At 42.2% G+C, this 19144-nt stretch overlaps 1 protein-coding gene across 1 annotated transcript in view; it reads right to left on the bottom strand.

Annotated features, from left to right (window-relative positions):
• The window catches only part of trappc12 (trafficking protein particle complex subunit 12), a 44868-nt gene that overhangs the window by 9439 nt on the left and 16285 nt on the right, over window positions 1-19144 (bottom strand). The window contains exons 4-8 of the mRNA XM_078277776.1: window positions 11178-11291; window positions 6287-6425; window positions 1812-1924; window positions 1483-1555; window positions 175-248 (exon numbers count right to left, since the gene is read on the bottom strand). Coding sequence (XP_078133902.1) covers window positions 175-248; window positions 1483-1555; window positions 1812-1924; window positions 6287-6425; window positions 11178-11291 — 513 coding nt within the window. The remainder of the gene's footprint in view (window positions 1-174; window positions 249-1482; window positions 1556-1811; window positions 1925-6286; window positions 6426-11177; window positions 11292-19144) is intronic.

Genomic DNA, 19144 nt, shown 5'->3' with positions numbered 1-19144 from the left:
AGATCTCTGAGTCACACACAAACACACACACACACACACACAAACACACACACGCACACACACACACATCCAGGCAGACGCATAGACATGCATACAGGGACACATTCACTCTGGGAAGACACACCGTGACACACAAACTTGAGCTGACAAACATACACACACACACACACACACCTTCATCAGCAGTAGACAGTTGGCCATGGAGTACATGACCCTGCTGAGGCGAGACCTCCACAGCTTAAGAGACCCTAAAAACAGGAAGAGAAGAAGAAGACAGATGGTTTATATCTTAAAGGGTGACTGACTTCTTATTTTCATTCCACCTGTTTTTCTGGGCGTCCCTCTAACGTCACCCTTTCCCACCCCCCCCACTCTTCTATCCATTGCTCTTATCCCTCTCATTAAACCTCCCCTCCACACCAGGGTTTATTTTAAGTCGAGGTGGTGAGGAAGACACTGCGGCACACTCTGCTTTCCTATTTTCCCTCAGACAGTGCACCCCGTGGAAGAGTTAGTGCTCAGACCTATTAGTATTCATTGCTGCACATGTGTGTGTGTGTGTTGGGGAGAAGAGCTAATCACTCAGTAGGGGTCTGATGTGTGAAGGCAAGGCCCTGCGTTATTGACTTGACTGTTGACTGTCTGTGTGGGTAGAGAGAGGAGAGACAGAGGGCACAGCTATTACACTGCTTTTAGAAGGGGGAGAACCTGTCAGAACTGGCGCACCCTCACACATACACTCGTACGCGCGTCACTCTGACTATTTTTCCCCAAATTATAAGCAAGTGTCTTGGTACATTTAGCTCAACTTCACCAAGTGGCTTGCTGTTGTTCATCACCTTGAATTAGCTGATAGCCACACAGGCTTTGGACAAGTTGCTAAATTAGTAATCCCAGGGATTGCAAACAGAAGACTCAGAGAACACTGCATTATTAAGATGTATTGCTGAGTTGAGAAAGTCTAAGAGAAGAGAAAAGGTGTATTTACATGTGGAGGTGTGTCTACATAAAACTGGTGAATTTCAGATGAAGGTGCCTGCCTATTTCCCCAGCACACTTGCAGATATGAGTGGATTGGAAAGGATTGATCTGTATTGATCTGTTTGGTGCGAAGGGCTGAACAGACCATTTAATATTCAGCCCGGGTACCGAAGCAGTGAGGTACTAAACACTTTTAGAGCACCGCATTGGTGTGTTTATGTGGTTGAAAGTGTGTGTATGTGTGGCCGAGGTATGCTGCAGTCCTGCACCAGGTGTGCTTCTGAATCAGAGTGTGTGTGTGTGTGTGTGTGTGTGTGTGTGTGTGTGTGTGTGTGTGTGTGTGTGTGTGTGTGTGTATGTATTACCCACTGGGGCACATGACCTCACTCTCCTCCCACATTGTGATGCAGTCTGGGACTGTGGCCAGGTCTGGAGCCAAATGTCTGTGTGTTGGTGAGCATGTGTGTGTGTGTGTGTGTGTGTGTGTGTGTGTGTACTTACCTTCCCTGTTCTCCTGTGTTAGGGTGATCATGCTGCCATCCTCAGCCAGGCCTTTCTCCAAGTTCTCCAGAATCTGTTAACAGGAAGGGAAAAATTCAAACCTCAAGAGGGTGAAGTTGCTTCACTGCCAGCACTGAAGGCTTTTAATGTATCTGTTTTAGAATCTGCATATTCAAGAACTCTAAAATCCAACCATATTTGGCTGTTTACATAGGTGGGCTGAAGGGTTTGTGTGTGGTTTTCTGTGTAGCTTTATTGTGTGAATACTACAGGGTACGCATGTCTTCATGTTCATCCAGAGGCTGTGTTCATGTGTTGTGTATACTAACAGCGAGGCAGACGGTTTTGAGATTGTGCAGGCGGTCCAGAGCCTCCTGGGGCTTGACCAGGTACTGGGGAAGCTCGGCATGCAGCAGCCGCATGGAGAACGGCACCATGGAGCCTGCACAGGAGGGAGGGAGGGAGGGAGGGAGGGAGGGAGGGAGAGATAGAGGGAGGACAAGAAGAAAACAGGAGACAGAGGGAGAAAATGTGTGAGGGAAAAGGGGAAAATAAGAAACAGGGTGGCATGAGGACATAATGGGAGGGAGAGGGAGAGAGAAAAGAGAGGGAAGGCGGAGAGAGACAGAAAGACACAGAGTGCGAGATGAGAATATAAACCTATCCACCCACACACAGACAGCCCTGGAGGCAGGAACCTACAGATGGCATTGAGCTACGTATGGCTGCTTATTAAAGCCTCTCATCTCTCTCTGTGTGTGTGTGCCGCACAGCTCCATCACTCATCTTACACACACACACACACACACACACACCCCTACCTCCTGAGGAAGAGCCTATATTCAGGTGAGTTCCCGGGCTTTGATCAGAGTCTCTTTGATATTGTCATCAGACCTGACGCTCAGCTAGCTGTGGTCCACCTTTGGCTGCTGCTTCTGCCATTCTAAGTATCTCAATTTCTATCTCTCTAGTCTATCTGCTTGTGCTGTATCTGTATCTAACCCATCTAGAGTAGAGAATACATGCTCATTTACCGATTTAGCCCAGTGTCTATTACTGCCCTCTGTTACAATGTGTTTTATCTTCATGCTGACTGGACAACGCTCTCTCCTGGTATGATTCTATATTCCGTCTCGTCTAGGCTTCAACAAGTTTGATTGGCTTAAAATCAAGACTTTTAAAACCTTTACAGTGTCTGTTAAAATTGTAACATTGTACAGACCCCAAACACTAAAAATAAAGGTACCCTGTAAAGTTTGTCTTTAGTAGTGGCTATGTGAAGAGTATGTGCCCATCTTGTTTATATCTACAAGAGCACACACATGGGTGACGAGATACGAACAGTTCCCATCAGACCAGCATTCACGACAGCGACAGTTCAGAGCAAAATCAATTGATTTAAATGGCAACGCCTCGATCGGTGGATAACAGTTTCAGCAAATATGCCTTTTATTAAACAGCCTAATATTCCTTTTTCTTCACTTTCTGTAAAGGTATAACACAAACTTGATCAATTTTGGTCATGTTTTGATTTGGAATTGAATGTGCAGTGTTCCCAATGCATTGATATTACGGAATTAAAAGCTATTCTAAGGATTTTGAGCATTATTCACTTTTTTTAAACACACTGCTATTATTCTGAACACAACTGTACACACACACACACACACACACACAAAGGGTGTGAATCTTCACTGGTCTCACAATTCGATATCCCGATGCATCACCTTCTCAATATTATGATATATTGCTACACATGGTTTTCATCAACTAATTCAAGCAGTCAGGAATATATGAACTCCCCTTTTTATTGGATCTGCCCCTAAAAAAAAGACACTTCCTGAATGTAGCAGAGTCTAAACACAACAGACAAAAGGTCAAAACAAGCAGCGGCCGGAAAATCAAGCAACATATGTAGACAATAATCGATTATGGTCTGTCACTGCATCCATGCAGAATCGTCTAGGTCCGCATCGCGATGTATCGATGCAAAGATTAATTTCAACACCCCTAATATATACATATATACATCAGCACAACAGAAGACCATGTGGACTCAACTGTGGATCACTTTTCATTGCTTTGAGACAAAATGTATTCAATGTCCACATCTTTTAAAATTCAAGAACCGTTTTCTTCACTCAACCACCACCAAAACTTAGTCCATTTTGTACATTATATACATGTAGAAATGTAAAATTTATGTTCAACACAAAATTACTTAGAAGACCTCAATTTGCTTTATTCTGCCACATCTTAAACTTAAAAAGGAGTAGTAAAAAAGATCAACATAAACCCCCAATTGGGACCTACAAGACCTCTATGAAAGACTCGTGCCAGGTGAGGAAAGAAGGCAGGTAAGGCAGAATCTAGAAAGTTGTGTAATTGTATGGGACAACCTGGCATTTCACCGTTCTCTTCCAGTCACAGACTGGGTTACAGCCCATCCCAGGATGGGGTCACTTTTCCTTCCACCTAACTCTCCATTCCTCAACCCCATAGAGGAATTAGTTTCCTCATAGAAGGTGGAAAGTTTTAGCCTGGATGCCAGCCGAACTTAGCCCCGCCCACAACATTTGTGGTTAGGAAGTTCGGTCTGGACTTAATCCGTTGTGGAGCAACTATGCTCGAACCAGAGCTGTTCGGACCAATCATATTGTCAGGGCGGGCTTTATACGATTGATGGACAGATGATCAACAGTAACGTAATCAACCACGTCACCAAAGAGCGCTTGGGTTGAATTTGTTTACAACAAAGATGGCTGCCGCTGGAGAATTGAGATGTGTAGATTCCGCCATTGCGTCTGTTATAGAAGATATCGACAGCACATTCATTTTAAAAGAGGAACAGAGAACCGCGATCAAGGCATTTGTCGATCGGAAAGGTGTTTTTGCTGTCCTTCCAACGGGATTCGGCAAAAGTTTAATCAGTTGCATACAGCTACTGTGTTAATTTATACATAAGTTTAATAGTGTGCTCAACATACGTCACATACTCCGTTGCGCCGATTGGTTGTAGGTCTATCCAATTGAGTGCACAGGCATTTTCTTTCCTGGTTCGGTTGACACGCCCCATAATCACAGCCCAGTGGAGCAGTATCAGACTCATATTCTGACTAGAATCTGAGTATGACGACGTGGCTGACCACCAGCCACATGGTCAGATGTGCCTCTTGGACACAATGCATGCTGGATGTCTGGACATATCTGCAGAAGATTGCCAGGGATGCCTGTAAGGTGGCACAATCCATGCAATAAAGAAGGGCCCTTCTGTTTGTTGTAATGGAATTTTGCTTTATGCTAAGCAAATCAATAAAAAATACAGACAATAGTGATCCTTATTGTAATGCTACCTGTTGTTAGTGTTGTTTTAGCTCATCATTAAATAAGCGACAAAGTGTTACTGTTGGGAGACAGAGAACTGTGTGAGTCTTAAAAGGGACTTGTAATAAATGCTCCCAGTCTAGTATGCATATTCATCTTTTTGTCGGGCTGACATTAAACCAGCAAACCGTTTGTGCAGAGGCCAAAACTCTTTCATCCAGCTGAGGGAAAACAACAAGGACCCCTTTTTCAAAGAAGCTGGGAAGGTTAGCATTTGACCACAAGTTCATTTTATTCAACCTGTGAGAAGACTGATGCATCTTTCTCTTACTTTATTGTTTAAAACATGAAACGCCTCAAGACTGAAAGTAAAGTCTTAAGATACAGCAAGAAAAAGGACATGAACATATGCTACTTATCAGGCAAGTGGCATTCAGTTCTTGATATTTCTGGACTCAAAATTGAACTCAACTTTTCATTTGGCAAACAAATACCTAATAACTGACGAACATCGATTCCTTCTCGAGCACCAATTTTTCGGAGAATGATACATGGGCAGAGTCTCTTAAGGCATTCAAAGAGTGCGATCATGAGTAATAGATAGTCGATGCGAGCGTTGGGCCGGAGAAATGTTCGACTTTTGATGCGTGGCTACTCGTGCCAGTTTGTCTGCGAGCACCTAGCAGGGCACAAAGCGTTTAAATTGAGCAATGGAAAGTCAATCGGTGCTCTCTTTAGAAGGCTGTGCCGTGTAGCTTCAAGTGTGCTTTTTTTGTACGACTGTGTGTGTGTGTGTGTGTGTGTGTGTGTGTGTGTGTGTGTGTGTGTGTGTGTGTGTGTGTGTGCGTGCGCAGCTGTGTTTCTGCTACTGCGTTTCTGCTACTGCCTTCACAGTGGTAGCCTGAGGGGCGAAGCAGATCCAAAGTAATGGGAATACATTAGAGAGCAATTCATGCAGTGTAAAAAGAGGAAAAACAAAACCAAAGAACTGCTGGAGACAAGTAGAGTTGTTGGAGCTTCTCGACGATACAGTCTAATATCAAGCGCCTGGCAGAAACTTTCCTTTGAATATTTAATAGGACAGTGCTGGTATGCTTGTGTATCCTTAAAGAAATGTGGGTAAAATGCAAAAATCCTTTTGGATAGCGGGCTTATAACACATTTAAAACTCATAGATATGAGTTTTAGAGCAGCTTTTTCAACCCTATCATAAATACTACTATTCAACCCTCAGTCAGCCTTCAAAGAGAATTCACAGAGCAGCTTTTGAACTAAAGCAATATGAAAAGAGATATGAAACGATACATGATTTTTACAACGGAAGAGTTTGTAGATTAAAGTTCCTGGGATCAGTACCAAACGTGCTCCTCCTAGATCAAAGATTCAATAATAATGACCCCAAAGGACAGAGGGTGGTATGGTTTAAAACAAGCTGAGAGTGTGTGTGTGTGTGTGTGTGTGTGTGTGTGTGTGTATATACCTCTCCTCCCAGGGTAAACGGTGGGGTAGTACTCATAGTAGAGGTCTGGTTGATCCAGGTTGCCAAAGGGTTCAAACTCCAGTTCAGCGTTTTGGAAGAGGTTCAGCTTGGTCAGGAGGGCCAGCCGCACAAACCAGAGCTGGAATACACACAAACAGCCCCATCTCTTTGTTAGATGAAGGGATAAGACATTAATCAAATATTTAGTGTACAAAAGAAACATTAAAAACACATCATGCTAATTCTCCTATCTCGCCTGGTCACAGCTGTACCACCCTCTGCGTTTAGGGCGTGTACGGATCCACTTTTGCTAGTTTGACGGCGGAAAAAAGGGTCTGTGCGCCAGGCGCGTGGTTAAAAAGGGATTACTTAGTGTCTTCATTAATTCATAGTTGTGTTTTGGGCGTAACATGCAATAAACCAATCAGAGTGTCATCTCCCATTTCCTTTAAAAGCCAGGCGCGTTTGGACCTTGGCGCATTGCTGTTAGGATGGCGGATTTGCTGAGCAGGAAGGAGAGATTTTCAGGAGAAGAAACTGATCGCTCGTGTGTGAAGTGAAAGCGCGCAAGCAGATCATATCATAATATTATTTTACACTGTAATATTTTAATTTGTAATCTTTTGCATGTTGGTGTGCTGCTGCGCGTCCCTGAGTGTGTAACAAGCATAGGGTGCGTGCGCTGCGCAAGAGCCTAGGCGCATTTTACTAATTTGCTGTTAAAATAACAATGAAATGCTGCGCTATTGACTTTAGACCAGGTTTTTGTTGGTCAATGGCGCGATCACTTCCCGCTGCCTCAAGATAGCAATACGCCAAGAATGCACCTGAACACACCTCCATGTAAGACCAGCACGCCCATGGGCTTAAGTGCATTTGCTATTTAAACCATGGCCGGGAAACTGAAAACTGCGTCGGTCTTAAACTAGCAAAGACACTTGCGTCGGGCTTTGCGCTGCGCCGGGTGCAAGATAGGGCCCTCAGACTCTATGTCTGTGTGTTTATGTGTGTCTACTGCCACATTTCCACGGCATGGTATGGCACAGGATCCAGCGAGAGCGCTGTCGCGTCAAAGTTGATGTCACGGCAGTTTCACGTGCCAGCGCTATGACGATCAGCTAAGAACCACATTGCCGTGGTACTATCTGCAGTGGAAAAGGAAATCTAGAAATGTACCTGGTACTAAGAGTGAGTGGAGGAGAGTGGAGTGGAACTGTACAACGCAGTGAAAATGAGGCATTACCCTTTTGACTTAAACATCCTTAATTAGTTCCAAAACTGTAAATATTTCCCAGTTAATTTGGTCAGAATCCAATTATACAATAACATGCTCAATAATGTAACAAAATGTCTTGGCTTTCACTGTACATTGATAACATTTGAATCTATAATGTAATACATCATTGGTGCAGTATTTATTAAATCATCTCTTGTTCTTACATAATTAAAAAACGACATCATGGGGTGGCAATCCTGACGCAATGTTTTGTTCCAAAGCCCAACCATTTGATTTGTGATTGGATTTTTCAAAGCCAATACTGATATTGATATTAAAGACTACAGAATCTGATGACTTAATGTCCAGTACTCATTTTCTAACAGAAACAAAAGATAATGCCTTGAATGTATTTATTTAAGAATTGTGACCAAGATATGTACTGAGCTGAATGTGAATCAAATGAATGAAAATGTCCCTGTGTTTATGCTGTGTAGAGCTTCTGCATATGTGAAGAGCACAGGCTGTTCCAGGACCATGTGGTGTTGTCATCAGCGTCTGACAGCACAACTGCACTTGGACAGAAGCCCAGGCACGTGCAGTTGTGTCCTGATGTGATAGAGTTGGGGATGGACTACCTCCCAATGATACAACATGGAAGGATCCAGAAGCCCCTGAGCAGCATGGCAGCCCCCCAAAAACTGTTCTCTCGACCCACTTCTTGACTTTGTAACACCACAACATCCTCATTAAAGGTGCAGTAGGTAAGACTTATAAAACTAACTTTCTGTCATATTTGCTGAAACTTGTAACATTTGAGTATTTTTAAAGTGTGGTATTAGTACTTTTACTTAAGTAAAGCTGCTTACACACCAACCAGACGGCCAACCGTCGGCAGAAAAGGCAGTTGGACTGATCAGTCTCCCCGAGTTTGTCAAAAAAAAATTACTCAGAACACACCGAAGAGACGAGAGGTAATACGTCTCCATAACAGCAGGCGGCGCTAATCTGTATTGTCGCCCAAAAATAAAAACCGGCAGCTGATTGGACGAACCCGTCACGTGGTTCTTGTTTCTCCAGAAATTCAAAGACAGACCGTCATGGCAGCTTGTTCAGAATACGAACTCATATTGTACTAAAATAGTTCACCGAAACGTGTTTCTGAAAACATTTTTAGCGAGAAATAGGCCGTGCCGTTACTGAATCTGTCTTCATTTCAGATCGACAAAGGTCAGTTTAAAAGATTTTCATCAGATTTTGTGAGACTCTAGTCACACTCATCCCGCTCCCCGTTTCCGGGTTAGCACTCTACCAATCAGATGGGTCATTTCAGTCCGACTGCCGGCAGTGCCCGCCCCGCCGATTATACATGTCAAATCGGCCTAAATGAAGGATGGCGGTCCCTCGGACGGACAACACAGAACATACTTGACTCACTGACCTCGCCAGACTGTCCGACGGCCAATTATCGGATCTGTGTGTCCGGGCCTTAAAGGACCTGAATACTTTTTCCACCACTGATAACAGCCTAGGCAAATTTGTAGTGTTTCACGTCTTTACGATGCACTTGGAACTAAGGGAGGACACAGGGAGCCTCAAGAAAATGTTGACTGATTGTGTAAAGCATGTAATCTGCTCTCTTGAGTGCACATTTTGTTACATGTTCATTGCAGGGCTGGGCGATGTGGAGAAAATCAGATATCACGATATTCTTGACCAAATACCTCGATATTGCGGCGATATTCTAGGGTTGACAATTGGTGCTTTAACAAAATATCTTCACACTTAGATTTTAGATAAATAATCATCAGTAATGTGGACATAATGTCTAAGTAGGTAAAGGCAAATAATAGAACAGCTAGAACAGTCTGGTAAGTTCAGAAAAATACATCACTTTACTGTAATGCAGCCTTTAAAACCGGGAAAAGACAACACTTATGTCATATTACGATATCCAAAATCTAAGACTATATCTAGTCTCATATCACGATATCGATATAATATCGATATATTGCCCAGCCCTAGTTCATTGTATAGTGCCTTCTAGAGAGTGTAGAGAAGTAATGATTACAGCATTGTCATTTGTAAGATTACTTCTATAAGGCCTAACAGTAGCTACCAAGTTTTTTTAATTTATTTTTTATTCCACGTGCATTTCAAAAGGAAGACAATTTAACCCTTTAACATCCACTTCCCTTATGGAGATTGTACACCTTAATTAAAACAATTTTGATCATTCCCTTATGAAGCATTTAAACATTTTCAAGGATTTATTACTTTGTTGGACTGCCAGACTGCTTGAAAAGTAAGGAGAAAAAACATCCTTTTGGTTTAGTTGTATACTCTGCCGTGCATCTGTAAGATGATAGTCTGATCTATTTATACGTATATTACACGTCCACATTTATGTAACTTCCTATAGGACTAGTCTATTCAGCAAAGTGCTAATTAGGGCTGGCAATCGTTAGAAAATATTCGATACTGGTACCAATACCAATACCGTGACTTCGATACCGGTTCCTAATCTATACTTTTTTCAATATCAATTTTATGAAATCCATTTTAACAAAAAGAAATTAGAACATTACGGCACACATTTATATTTTTTAGCTACTACGTGAGCCGTCGCTGTGTAACGCAGAGTTTTCCTGCGTGTCTCTCTGACGTGTAACGTTAGACAGCCAATCACAAACATAATTAGATCTTGGTAGAAGCATGCTGCATGCTTATTGGCTCACTGACGCTGATAAGATTTGCTCCTTAGGTATTGAATGATGAGGCATTTTTGTGATACTCAATACTAAGGAGGCAATTCGGTCTGTGCCTAAAAAATATTGAATTCTGTACCCAGCCCTAGTGCTAATGTCCTGTGGGAAGAACAGTTGGTGGTAAAAGGTTAACAGAGATGCCTATTAGTCATCATTTTGTTGTGATGCATATTAAATTTAGAAAAAAACACAACTAAACACGGAAAAAAACACATTTTATAAAAGGGCCACACATTAAAAACCTGGATTTCAAAACTGCCCGGATGTTTAAGAACGTAGAACAAACAGTAATATGCAGCATGAGGCAAAAACAGGGTCGATTAACTTAAAGTCTCATACACTGAGTTTACCACAGGGGTGGCCTTCTTAATGAGCTTATGCAGCCATCCATCTTCTGGATGGAGCTCCAAAAACCCAGCCATAAAAATGTGCTAGCAGCAACACTAACAAATAGTATAAAAGGACAGTAGAACAAAACTAACAAGTTAGTGGTCATGTCTTACAAACTGTGCTGATGTATTCTAGGAGAGGGAAAAAATCCACATCTGTCCCCCTAAAGTGAAACTCAACATAGTATCACTCAAAAATAATTCTATTATCAGTTTGGATACTAAACAAAATGACCAAAAAAAATGTAATGAACTCTTATAACAAAATAATAGGGTAACAAATAACAGATAAATGGTTATACAATTTCAGTGAGAACATTTCAATACATAATTCTTTAAGTGCAAGCGCATTCTTGGGTTTATTTTCAGCTAAGTTCATTTTTGAGTGTGTGCTATTTTGGAATTGTTATATTAATCTGTCGAACAAGACCTGTCTTGGCTTCACTTCCCATCACTCTCCAATACAGAGAGACAGACAGATGAATGGATAGATGAAGAGAACGTTGCTGGCGTCTTACCTGCAGTGAGTCGGTGGTGTGGGAGGTTGGCTGGCCAGCCTTTCCGTATCCCTGACCATGAGCTGTCAGCAGCCGGCCCGTCAGATCTATCGCAGCCCGCCAGTTTTTACTGCTCTGCAGGGGAGAAAAGACACAGAGCGCTGGATCTGAAACACACACCGTGACTGAGTGATGGAAAAATAGACGAAGACCTGGGGCCTAAAACATATCACGGCGGTTCCAGCTATCATGATCACAAACACACTCAAGGGGACACATCACTAACAAGGTATCACTTCGGAACAACCGACTTGTTTCAAATATTCAAATTCATCCATTGAACCACCCACATTTCTCAGGGTCTGGGCCTGTCTCCAGTATTCTCCCTCAAGGATGAATGTTTCAGCAAATTTAAAGGATAATTGCTGTTTATTACAACTTGGGTCTGATATATTAGTCAGAGTTTCAGCTATCATTTCTGTGTCCTGGGAACTTGGCAAGATTACAACACACTCTACGACAAGGTCTGATGGCAAAAAAAACAGTCTTCAACCTAAGCTTGACAGTTCATTCTTCACCTAGGAAACAACGGTTTCGAGCCAATCTCAACTCAAGGTCCACTTACTCGCTTGTTCTGGAGCTTTTTCTTGAATTTCCCCTTGGGGATCAATAGAGTATCAATCTTTTGGCCGTATCACACAGTCCAGCAAAAGACTGGGTTTGGTCAGTTGCCATGGACGTGCAGATGCTCAAACATTACATATCCCTAAGGCTGAATACAAAATCATTCAGAAATCACAATCTATTTGTGTGTGTGAAATGTATGCTCCATATACTGTAGTGCCCTCAAACATTCCCACAATGGAGTAGCAAAATAATGTACTAACTTTTCCATTGGTAGAACTGGTTCCTCAGTTGGTCGCACCCCTTTCTTCCTACAGCACGGTATTAATCAATGACTTTGCATGATGATGAATATTTAATAAAAATAAATAAAAAAATAGTTAATTTGCATACTTAGTTACATAGTACATAGTTTACATAGTTTTGCATTGATGTAAGGATTGAGTGACTTGAGACTTGACTTGATCTTTTCTAAATATTTTAATCTAATTGCTATCTGAATATTACTTTTACTTACGGTTGTTGTGCATCTTCAAAGTTTCGAGGTTAAACTGTGATGCTTAATAATAAAAAAAAACTGTGCTGCAAATTAAAACACCTGTCATTGTTACTTCACTGTTTGGTCCCTAACAAAGTTCCTTTATCTTACATGACAGTGTTAACTCTAAACTGATAATCTAATGCTGCAAAACAAAAGTCACTACATATGAAATGAGGAGGTGTGGGTGTAAGAGCACAACTGAGAGTGTTCACGCCGATGTGTGGGACTGCCAGCCATTGAGGCTGGAGGACAAAGCGCCTACTCACACAAACACAGTGGACAAGTGAGCGCACGCACACGCACGCAAACACGCACGCACACACACACACACACACACACACACACACACACACCTTGATATTAACAGCATCTGCTTCCACAGGAGGTGGTACAATAGGTAAGTGGGGGACCGAGGTGATGAGGTGGTGGTGGCAAAGGGTTGGGGGAAGGGGGGTAGAGTCACCCACCCCATCAACACACATGACAAGGTCGGCTCCCTGATTGGGTCCTAAGTGCTGTGTCATTCATCACAGCCAGGGAGCTAATTAGGAGAGCGAGAAAGAGAGAGGGCTACTTTCTCTCTAGTCATCTTTATCACAAAACTCAGCCTTTTCCCTCTCTTCTCTCTGTTGTAGCTGTCCTCTCTTCCCCATTCATCTTCTCTCCTTCTTCCTCTCTTCCCATTCATCTTCCCTCCTCCTTTTTTCTCTCTCTTGCCTGCCTTGCTGCGTCTCTCTCCTCCTCAGGATTCTCCAATACTTTCCTTCTCCCTCCATCTTGACGCTTCCTCTTCCCTATCGCCTATATGCTACCGCCCCTCCCTCGCTCTCCTCTCCTGCCCTGTGCCAGTAACTGCGCTGCCTCTGAATCTTCATTAGGGGGGGAAATGAAGCTGAAAACGAGGAGGCAGCCTGGATGGCCAAAAGCAGCTGCAGTCACTCTCTCTCTCACTCACTCACTCACACACACACACACCCCCACCCCCTATAGTACACTACTGCAAAGCAACAGAGCATAAGAAGACAGGTGTGTGAGGGTGTTATTCTAGGTGTCTGTGTGAGATTAGGATGCCCCACACACACACACACACACACACACACACACACACACACACACACACACAGGATATGGATGGAAGAAATCTGGCCCACATGTAGTGAAAGAGCACAGAAGTCAAAGCTGGCCATAGTGGAAGGAAGAAAAGAAAAACCAGAAACTCGTGGCCAAAAGAGTTGAAAAAAAGAAAACAAGGAGCAGTGGGTAGCAGAGTGGAGAGAGGGAGATGAGAAGAAGAGAGCTGAGGGCCAAGGGAGCTGCAGAGAAGCACTGCAAGGAGCTAAAGTGAAAAAAGACCCCACAACGCTGGAAAAGTAAACTTCAGCTCAGGCCTTATATAACAATGCAGCATTGCTGCTACGCATAAGTTCATGGTCTGATATTATCTTACACTAGCCTATAATCTTAGCTCTTGAACCATACCAATCCAAACCAAACATTACAGGCATATCGTAATACAGGAGCTGTGAACTGAGCAGACAGCAGGCAGGCTTTGTGTTTTAAGAGGCAATCTTCTGTGACTAGAAGGTCTCAGGGTCAGTCTCCATTAAAGATAGTTTGCGATTGTGAGCGCCCTTGAGCGAGATAATGACGGATGTCTCTGCTTTACTATCATCCCAAATGGTTGAACCTGAGCTCTAACCCCGCTGATGAAAAAAGTGCAAGAACAGTCACAGACTGGACGGTGTTCAACATGTTAATTTAACATTTACAATGTATTCTAGTAGTATGTAGTAGAGCCCGACCGATATTATCGGCCGATATTAGGCATTTTCCAAAACTATCGGTATCGGCATTTATAATGGCCGATAAATGAATATTTAAAAAATAAAATAAAAACGGACGAAACACCCTTCAACCATGTTCTGAGTGTTGGCGTTGCATAGTTTGTCCACCAGAGGGCGGTCTACAGCGTCGCTGTTGGCAACGCTCGTGTTTAACCTTTTAAGTTTCATATCATAAGTTTGTATTTTTATACATTTTATATATATAAAATATATATTTTATTTTTAAACTGCATTATCATATTATTTTAGTGAGGACTCATAAATAACTACAAATAACTAATGTTAGGGAAACAATCCGTTTATGTTTTGTTACGCGTTTCTGGATTAGAGGTCGACCGATATGGGTTTTCTCTGGCCGATGCCGATCTTTAGAAATCAGAGTCAGCCGATGCCGATAAATGCTGCCGATTTATTTTGGCCGATATTTGGCCAATATGTGCTTGTTTTTAAACCTCTATTTGAAAGATAAAATGTAACACTAATATACACAGAATTTCTCAACAAAAACATTTATTGAACACTTCACCAATCTACACTTGTATACTTCAATTCAAAATGTATAATGTAAAAACATACTGTATATTGTATAAATAATGTATGAAAAATATATTAAAACGAAACAGGTAAGAAGAAAATGAACTTTGTCAAATAAACTTTTCAATGAAAAAATAAAGTTTAGTGCACTTAGCACTTTATTAAACTTCTGAGAATACAAATCTGCAAGCTTCACAGAAAGTGACGTTATTATTAATCTCAGCACTATTTCCTCCTAACTCCTGTTGAATCACGTCAGACCAGGGCTCTCTAAAGTCAGTTCTTGTTCACCTTGTTTGTTAGATCATTGTTCATTTGTTGTATCTGTGTTTTGGGGACCCTACTGTTACATGTCCTGTAGCACTCATTAGGATCTTATCTGAGCAGATTTGTCATTCAAACTCTTAGTTGGAATTTAAAACTTGTCCAGCCAATTTAATAAAATGAAGGGTTTTATTCGAGTCCATAGATGCAGTTAATGGATACAGGCACGGAGAACTGAAGGCTCCATTAGCGGTTAGCTCCAGTTAGCTCTGTTATAGGACTGGATGAGACTGCCATGGACAGGGGTAACAACCAGACTCTGATAAATGACATTTGGGGAGCTACCACAGCGGTGTGGCCGCGGTGTTTTGTATGGTTTCATTAGTACAGTTAATCCCAAGGCAAGAACACAGCAACATGCTACTAACGGTAGCGTCTGGGCCTGATGTGACTGCGCGAGACACACGGCAAGACTTCACGAGGGGAGGGGCTGGAGGCAGCTGGTCTATGTGCATTGTAAAAAATGTCGCCTATTCATGTTTTTAACACTAGGCTGCCCGCAGATGCGCCTGCCTATTAATCGGCTTGATATACTGGGACATTGGCCGATGCTGATTATGTTAAAAAATGCAAAAAATCGGCCGATTAATCGGTCGACCTCTATTCTGGATTATTTTATAATATCGGCCGATATATATAGATATATATCAAATATTTGTATCGATATCGGCCTTAAAAATCCTTTATCGGTCGGGCTCTAGTATGTAGTGAGTCTTGTCTCCAGCTGTCAAAATAACCTGACTAAAATTCATACCATTATTCAGTCTAATATATGTTCAGTTTCAACTTTTGTCTAATAGCGTTTTTACACAGACCTGGTGTAGCCCGCTTTAATCACACTTGGCAGTGCTAATCTGGGATCACATGTGTTTCCACAACAGGGGATAACCACACTTTAGTTGTCCAGCTTAGCAGCACGGCCAACCGGGGACAACCTGTGACAATCTCTGCCCTCAAACCAAGCAGCGTCTTGCACTGATTGGCTAAACACTTGAGGTTAGGTTGGTGACTAGAGAAAAGACACCATCTTTATGGATAAAAGACAAGAGACTTGTAACTGAATGTCTCTGGTTTGGAGTGAAGTTTCACTTCTATGTTTGTAATATCATCGAACAGCTATCAGCCTTATTCCTTACGGGTTGTATTTGAGCCGTGTTAAGTTGCTGCTAATGTAAACTTAACATTTCCCATTGCTGCTGCTGGCCAAGTAAGTGTAAACTAGGGATGCACCGAATCCAGATTTTTGGGGTTCGGCCGAATACCAAATCCACTGGTTAAGATTCTGCCGAAACTGAATCCTACTCCCATCCTCACTCCATTAACACAGTAAACACATTAAAGAAGTAAACAATGTCCACAGCAGTGTATTTTTAATTTATTTTATTTTAACTGTAAAAAAGAAGAAAAGGCAACATTATGCCAGCAAGACAAGTGGGAAAAACTATTTTGACTGTTTGTTTGGTGTAGGGCTAGCAAAGCTGGTAATGGTCGTCTGGTTAACACAAGTTTTTAGCTGTGACTGTCCTTCCTTTGCCGTACCTGAAGTTGCTGCATTTTGGCTGCTGTCTGTAGATTCCTTCATGCACAACTGGTATTCTTTCGGCTGTTTCATACGAAAATGTTTTAACAGCGGCGATGTTGTGTATTGTTTAGGGTCCTTGCCACCACGAGACAAATTTTTCTTTTGACTGAAAGTACTGCCAAACAACGCTTTTTCTGCTCACAAGTTCCATTTTCACTTTCTCACAGCCTACTGCATTGAATGGTCGACCTACGTAAACACCTTCCCGTAATCAATGGCGGAGTCATTTAGTCGACCAGCGTAGCGCGCGTAGTGCAAGCGTAGGGTTTGGTGGAAAAAAATTCTAAGGTTCGGCAGAAACCGAACCCCGTCAAAAAGCCCAATATTCGGCCGAATCCGAATCCTGGATTCGGTGCATCCGGTTTTCCCCACCATCAAAAAACATGTACTAGGTTTCTCCGGTCAGTGACCTTGATCAAGACACTGGCTCAGATCTGGAGTTGGTCCCCGGGCGCTGTAAATGGCTGCCCACTGCTCCCTTGAGGGATGGGTTAAATGCAGGGAATGAACTTCGCTACATGTATGTGACAATAAAGTACCTTACCTAAATGACAACCTAATAGTGGCGCTAGAAGGGGTCAGAGGATCACCCAAATCAATACAATACATTGTCTGAGAACCATGAATGTCTGTACAAAAGTTGGTGCCAATCCATCTTTTAGATGAAACGTTGAAGCAAATGGGATCACCAAAGACATTAGGGTCCATCCTCTGGTTACCATAGATATCTGTCCCAGATTTCAGGCCAATTCATCCATTAGCTGTTTCAGTCTGGACCAAAGTGGTGGACAGACCTTACGACAGTACCATCCCTAGAGCCTTGCTGCTAACATGACCAAACAGTTCAGGTGAACTTCTCATTTAAGAACATACAAAGTGCTTTGTGATAGTTTGTCATAAATGCCATTATGCATACAAACCACACTGTCACTCCCCAGGTTTGAATGATTTCAATTAACACAGAAAGGGCGTTGGGAGGACATAAAAATAGAAAAACAATAGGCTGATGGTGATTAATAATTTAGCTCAGCTCAAATGACTCCGCAATAAGGCATAATCAGATCCCCCCAAATCAAATGAGGAGGCATTCCCATGGTGATTTATTGCCAGTGACATTAAATTAGGAATTGACTACAAAGGCTTGGTGAAAGAAGTGTGTAATGGAATTGTGTAGGCATGTCTCTAGCATGATAGTGGGGTAGGGAGCTATTTTCTTTTGTTTGCTGCTGCTTGTTTTTGAGGACGGTGGATACTACTCCTGCCTTTGGACCACACAGAACAAATACACCACACAAAAGAAGGAAGATAGGAAAGAAGGAAGAGGGGCAAAGTCAAGGTCAAGATGGTTCCCAAAGTAAGTGCTCAAACCCAAGAGCCACTATGGCAGCTAGGGTTGGGTACCGAAATGCGGCGCCAATAGGGCCCGACTGTTTTTTTCCCAGAATCATCGCTGCACGGGACGCTACGTTACCGTTAGCTAGTAGCTGGATTAAACACAACGGTTAAAATGTTGACAGCTTACGTTAAGCGGTGTAAAATGTGACTGCATTTCCCTGTAAAGGATTCCAACACCGGGACGTAACAGTCTGACTGCAGCTGCCGTTGTCGAAAAAACAACACAGATGGTGCGTTCACTTGAAACTCGCCAGCCTTGTGGTGCATTTTAAGTTACTGTAAAATACCCTTTTCCCATTTGGTGCTTGTTTTTGTCATTTACCAGCAATTTACTGGTGAAATAAGTCATTGTTATAAGTCATTGTTATTACATTATTAATCAATCATTTCATTTTGACTATATGGCCTTAGCAATAAATAAGCCGTTCTTTAATGTTGCCAACTGTCGTTTTGTGCTCCTTTTTTTATATACATTATAAATATATTATATATATTTTGGTTTAGGCACTGGCACCATTTTAAAAGTATCGTTTTATCACCGGTATCGGAAAAAACCCAAACGATACCCAACCCTACGGCAGCTCAAACCTTTCAGTGACACAGAGAGGCAAACTGTAGACCTGTAACCGGAAATGCAAAACCAGAAATGCTCAGCCATGGCGTTGCTTGCTTATTTCGTTCATCATAGGTCTTTTATTCTATAAAGAACTCCACATGGACATGCTAAAAACTTGTTTTTCCATTGGAGGGGGTCTTTAACTTCAAAGAGAGCACATGCCTAAAGCATGTTCAGTATTACAGAAAACAACATGGATTGTAATTGAAAAATCTGACTTCAGTAGTACTACAATGCTTCACACACTCCTGCATACTCACACCCACTCAGACAAATGTGTGCATTGAAAATGTACACACATTACACTCACACAGAAAAACACACACATATACATAATTAGTCTCGTCGCAAGTTTAAAATAGGTGAGGCTTATAAAATGTGTTGACGATCGCAAGTGTGCCTTTCCTTTGGTGAGTAAAAAAAAAAAGACCTGCATAATAGAGCTTGGTGAACAAACGAACGCCCACTTGTTCTCTCACAAGACCCGAAGCCTCCAGGCGGATCAGACTAAAAAGGCTTCCTCACACC

Source organism: Sander vitreus, chromosome 20 (assembly GCF_031162955.1).
Source record: "Sander vitreus isolate 19-12246 chromosome 20, sanVit1, whole genome shotgun sequence".
Lineage (NCBI taxonomy): Eukaryota > Metazoa > Chordata > Actinopteri > Perciformes > Percidae > Sander > Sander vitreus.
This window is presented reverse-complemented; position numbering and strand designations above follow the sequence as displayed.